General features: G+C 37.4%; 1 protein-coding gene across 2 annotated transcripts; it reads right to left on the bottom strand.

Moving 5' to 3' along the window:
- Positions 1 to 354: 354 nt before the first annotated feature.
- Positions 355 to 4,628, bottom strand: LOC130988097 (bHLH transcription factor RHL1-like). 2 transcript variants are annotated; one of them, XM_057911858.1, is made up of 7 exons: positions 3,857 to 4,628; positions 3,648 to 3,746; positions 3,312 to 3,479; positions 3,094 to 3,159; positions 2,336 to 2,401; positions 1,978 to 2,046; positions 355 to 1,045 (listed from the first exon to the last, which is right to left on the bottom strand). In XM_057911858.1, the coding sequence occupies exons 1-7, from the start codon at positions 4,310 to 4,312 to the stop codon at positions 695 to 697; spliced, it is 1,275 nt and encodes a 424-aa protein (XP_057767841.1). In that variant the 5' UTR covers positions 4,313 to 4,628; the 3' UTR covers positions 355 to 694. The 2 variants fall into 2 exon arrangements, with proteins under 2 accessions (XP_057767841.1, XP_057767842.1); XM_057911859.1 differs by having other exon boundaries at positions 3,312 to 3,473.
- Between the last annotated feature and the right edge of the window lie 316 nt (positions 4,629 to 4,944).

Genomic DNA, 4,944 nt, shown 5'->3' with positions numbered 1-4,944 from the left:
GAAGGTTGACCTAAAAATGGCTTTTGAACCATATTAAATGTAATTGAGGGAATATTGTTTTTACTATTTTTGTCGTCCATTAAAAATATATTATTTTTCTTTTTAAATATAGTCCCACATTTTATCATTAATAAATAAAGACCTATAAATAATTATTTTTATTTTTTGAGACCTCTGAAACTAATATTTTATTTCAATTATAAGACGCATATTCATACGACATATACAACCGAAAAGCAAAAAATAAGAGTACAGACTACAGACTGGAAAAAAAAAATTCTAAAAATTTGTATTCGATAGTTTTGACAAAAAATTATCGATAGTTTATAACAATTTTTTGGTAATACAAGTCGATAAAAGAAGAGAACGCGGGAAATTTATGCATATGGGATTTGCATTGCTTGTTAGTTAGCTCAAGTCCTACCCAAATACGGCGCCGTGTCGTACACTATTTTTTTACTACTACTGAAAAGCAACAATCACTAAATATATAAAGAGACGACCATTATTTTGGTAGACTTGACGGCCGTCGACAGCTAAAAAACAGAGGTCAGCTAAATTACAAACCCTATAATCTTATTTTCCATTTTTTCCTTTTCTGTCTTTTTACGCTTTTCCACTTTCCCCACTTTTTCTCTCGCCCCAGAAGAAAAGTCATGAGCGAGAGAGAGAGAGAGAGAGTGGTTGGTAATGTCTATGGCTTGGAAACGTCTTTAAGGGACGGTTCTCTGTTAAGGTTACCCCCCACGGTGGCGGACTGGACGGTCAAAACAGACAGGCTGGGCGAAGTGGGGCCTCGAGCGTCGGAGATGCCGCTGATTTTGAGGCTGTTGGCGGCGGCGAGGGGGTTCCTAGAGTGAGAAGTGGCGGTGGAGATGGCCGTGGCGAGGGAAATGGGCATGAGACACAGCCCCTTTCCTTGAAGATACTGCATGGCGGAGCCCATGTCCTCCTCCATCAGCTTAGCCACCTGGTGCTCCGTCACCGTCATCCCCTCGTTGTTGTTTGATGATGACGCCGTCTGTGTCCCGTTACTGCTCCTCCCCTGCCCATTCACCACGTTATGTTAATAAAGTGTATATAAAGTTATGTATTTTGCTAGTCTGGGCAATTTTCCAAATGTTGGAAGAGAAAAAAAAACTACTACAGATTTGGAAATTTCTACATTTCACCAATATTCTATTCTATTGCCGCCATCATTGGCTATTTTTCACATCCCAACATAATAAAGGCTTCCATGTCATGATCCAATCAGAAAATTGCGAAACTATATCAATATTTCTAAGCATGATTTAATCAAGTAAAATTTTGAAGTCTTGCTCTATTTTGATCCACAAACCACATCATATTGACCAAGTGAGAGAAACCTGAAGTCTTTAGAGGGAGAAGACGGAATCTGAAAAGCAGCACGCGTGATACTTTATGGTTTTGTTGTTTTCTGTTGATGGACAATTTTGAGAGAGACGGGCATGAATTGTGGGGTTGCTCTGTTTGGTTTCTTTCCAGAATTCTTTTGATGCATACAAAGCTACTACTTTTAGATTAAGTCAAAAAACTTTGTTTTATATAGTATGTTTTAAAATTCTGGTTAAGTGCTTTGGGATTTAATCAGCTTTGTATAAAAATCAACTAAATGATAACTGTCAAATTCATGTAAATATAAAAGTAGACAAACAAATTATTAAGACTCAGCGGCCAACTTTTCTCAATATATAAATCTGCATATCAATGGAAGAGAGAGAGAGAGAGTGGAAGCTAACCTAAGAAATGGAGTTAGATAACCTAAAAAGTGACCAGGCTTTGAGTGAGTTAAATGCCAATGTCCAACTATCTAAAATGTTTTGAATGGATGTTGAAAAACTAGTAAAAAAACTCAATGTCATCTTTAATAGCTAAGAACTTACCTCAATCCAACATGAAAGGTGTTATCAACAATTAATTAATTATTATTATACTAATAAAGATGAGCATCCTTACCTCAGAAGATATATCAGCAACTAATGGCGCAACAGCTGAAGCACCGCCCAATCTGCTCATGCTTAGAACCTGCACGCAGACAAAGAATTAGGATTCAGGAGTTTTGTTACAGGTTCGAAGATTCTTAGGCAAACTACTTTTTATTTCTTCAGCAACCCATATTCACCGATAAATTAAATATTACCTTACCCACAACGATTTGTTAATTAAAAAGAATCATTTCCATTTTTATTTTATTTTTTGCGTTGTAACCAGTTCCAATTTTTTATACGTAAAGAAATTTTCTTTAAACCCATCTCTTTTAGAGAGAGAGAGAGAGAGAGAGAGAGAGAGAGAGAGAGAGAGAGAGAGGAGGTACTTTGACTTGGAGCTGTAGGAATTTGACATAGTCGATTATCTCATCCAGCATCGAGGCTTTGTCGGTCTGTCATATCAGTAAACAAAATATTAATCGCATCTCATCTCCATATAAAAACTAGCTTATCTCTCGAGGAATATTAAATGAACAATCACTTAGTTATGACTTATGATATTACAGTAGTTAATAATAATGTATTAACTCTTAATGATGACTTGTGATCATCTAATTATGATTCCCCTATTATGTACTCCTCCTTTCCAGCTGTGCTTCCATCACCTAATACATTCTCAATCACCCTATCAACAACACACGCATCTCACACGTGATTTTTATTTATTTTCTAGTCCTTCACTAACAGCACGTGTCATTGAGATTTGACTCGCTAACAATGATAATTTTCCAAATACAGGCCCTGTTCATAATTAAGTTCCATTCCCAAATTCGATTAAAAGCGTTCAGTTTTTTTTTTAACTAGATGTTAATTTATACCATATGAATATGTAATCCATTATTCATTTTAGCCCCTTTCTTTTATTTTACAACAGAAAAGTATACATATAATCAATAATACAGTGTCTGTCTCAACTATTAAATATGCAATTAACAGTAGTTCGGAAATTTTTTCACACAGTAGCCTAAACGTTATGTTATTATAACGCACTAAGAAATTAATGTATGTTAAGATATTATAATAAACAATTAACGTAAGTAATTTAATAATTAATTGATGATGATAACGGAGAAGTATGAGTGACCTTATTTGCGTTGGGTACAAGCTCCTGCAGTGCCTTCATTCTTTCCGCAATTCTCTCCCTCCGTAACTACCATGTTTCATTTTCCAAACGATTTCTCGATAAATCAGAAACAAAGAATCGAAAAATGACAAAAGTTACACAGAAATAAATACCAAAAAAACCCTAAAAATGAGTAACCGATATTGTACTGTGTAGTACGATTCAATAAATACACTCACTCTTTCCGCGATGCTGTGAGGGTCAGTGGCCTGTCCTCTCCTGGCCCTCACCCTCTGCCGCGGCTGTCCAGAAGCCCCTCCGCCGCTTGAACCGCTCACTGCAGGTTGATTCATCGCCTGCGCTGCCGTTGACGGTGTAGCTGTTCCGGCAGCACCATAATTCTGGTCCTACACCGCCGCTCTAAGTTAAATTACTCGATCGGAAAACAATTATCAATAATACAATAAATGACGGCATTTCAATAACTGAATGAAATTATCAACGATGTAGGTTGAAGTAAAATTTGCAAAAAAGAGTCAAAAATTGCCGCGGTTGAACTAAGTATGGCATAAGACCTGAGGATGGTGGAAATGCTGCGATTGATTTGAGGTTTGACCAAGGGATCCAGTGAATCCGTTGAATAAAGCTTTAACGGATAAATCATTTGCCTGTATCTGTAATTTAATCCACAATAAGTCTCATATCAAGGTAAACCGAACGAATTTTTTTAGTACGGATTTAGGTAAGTAGCGCTTCTAACAAAATCAAAGGCAAGATAACTGACCGACTTGAAACCATTTCCATCAACACCGTCGTTATGATGGCCTTGCGCCATGGGAAGAAGAGCTCCATCCGATCCGGTCGGGGAGCAGAGACAGCCATTACCGGCGGCAAGGCCTCTGGAGAGCAACAATTGCTGCTGAAACATCAACGCCTTAGCAGCGCCGCCGCTAATCTGGTGCTGCCTCAGCTTAGACGCCAGAACGGCGGCGGAATGCTCCTCCATCTGCTGTTGTGAGTGGTCGTCCTCCCATGGGTAGGCGGCGGAGGACGGCACGGAGGAGAGCATCTGCTCGAGAAAATCGTCGTGCGACGCGACCGGATCGAACTGCGAAACAGACTGCAGCATCTGCGGCAGTTGGCCGTGACTGTGGAGCTCGTGCAGGGATGAGATTTGGTGCTGGTTAAGCAGCGCGTTGAGGTTGTTCATGGCGCCAAATTCTCCGCTGATAGGCTGCATGTGGAGATGATTCGGTACAATTAGACTAAAATTTGCAAAAGAAAAAGGAAACTGGAGAATATCAGCTACAGGTAGGGATTGAAGAAGGTGTGGTGTGGGAGGAGTAGGAGTTAGAGATAGAAAGACATGAAAGCAGCAGAATCATGCTTGGGGTTTGGGATATTTGGAATGTCTACAGAGAAACGGGATGTTTATAGATATATGTATATATGTAGCAACGGGAAGAGAGAGAAATCTATATATCTATATTTGTATATAATACTCTATAAAAAAACATCAGTTATTGGAGATCAAGCGAGAATTCAGCTATTATTTCCACTCATTTAGCTCAATTCTGTTATACTTGAGGCACGGTTATTTTTAAAAATTTATTTATCTCTTTTTCTTTTATCCTTTTTTCATTTCATTTCATTCTTTCTTCTGTAAAATTGTTCAATTTGACTAATGATAATATATTTAATATGGCAAGAACTTTAATTTGGTATACAATACATAATAAAAAATTAGATTTAAAATACGAAAGTTATCACAAATTAAAAGTTTCAAATAAAATTGTTTTCTCTATTCTCTCTTATTTTATTTACTTTTCTTCAATTATATATTTTCATATGATGTTATTTTAGTTTTTTATA

Source organism: Salvia miltiorrhiza, chromosome 6 (assembly GCF_028751815.1).
Source record: "Salvia miltiorrhiza cultivar Shanhuang (shh) chromosome 6, IMPLAD_Smil_shh, whole genome shotgun sequence".
Classification (NCBI taxonomy): domain Eukaryota; kingdom Viridiplantae; phylum Streptophyta; class Magnoliopsida; order Lamiales; family Lamiaceae; genus Salvia; species Salvia miltiorrhiza.
The sequence above is the reverse complement of the archived record's forward strand: the minus strand, read 5'-3'. Positions and strand labels throughout refer to the sequence as shown.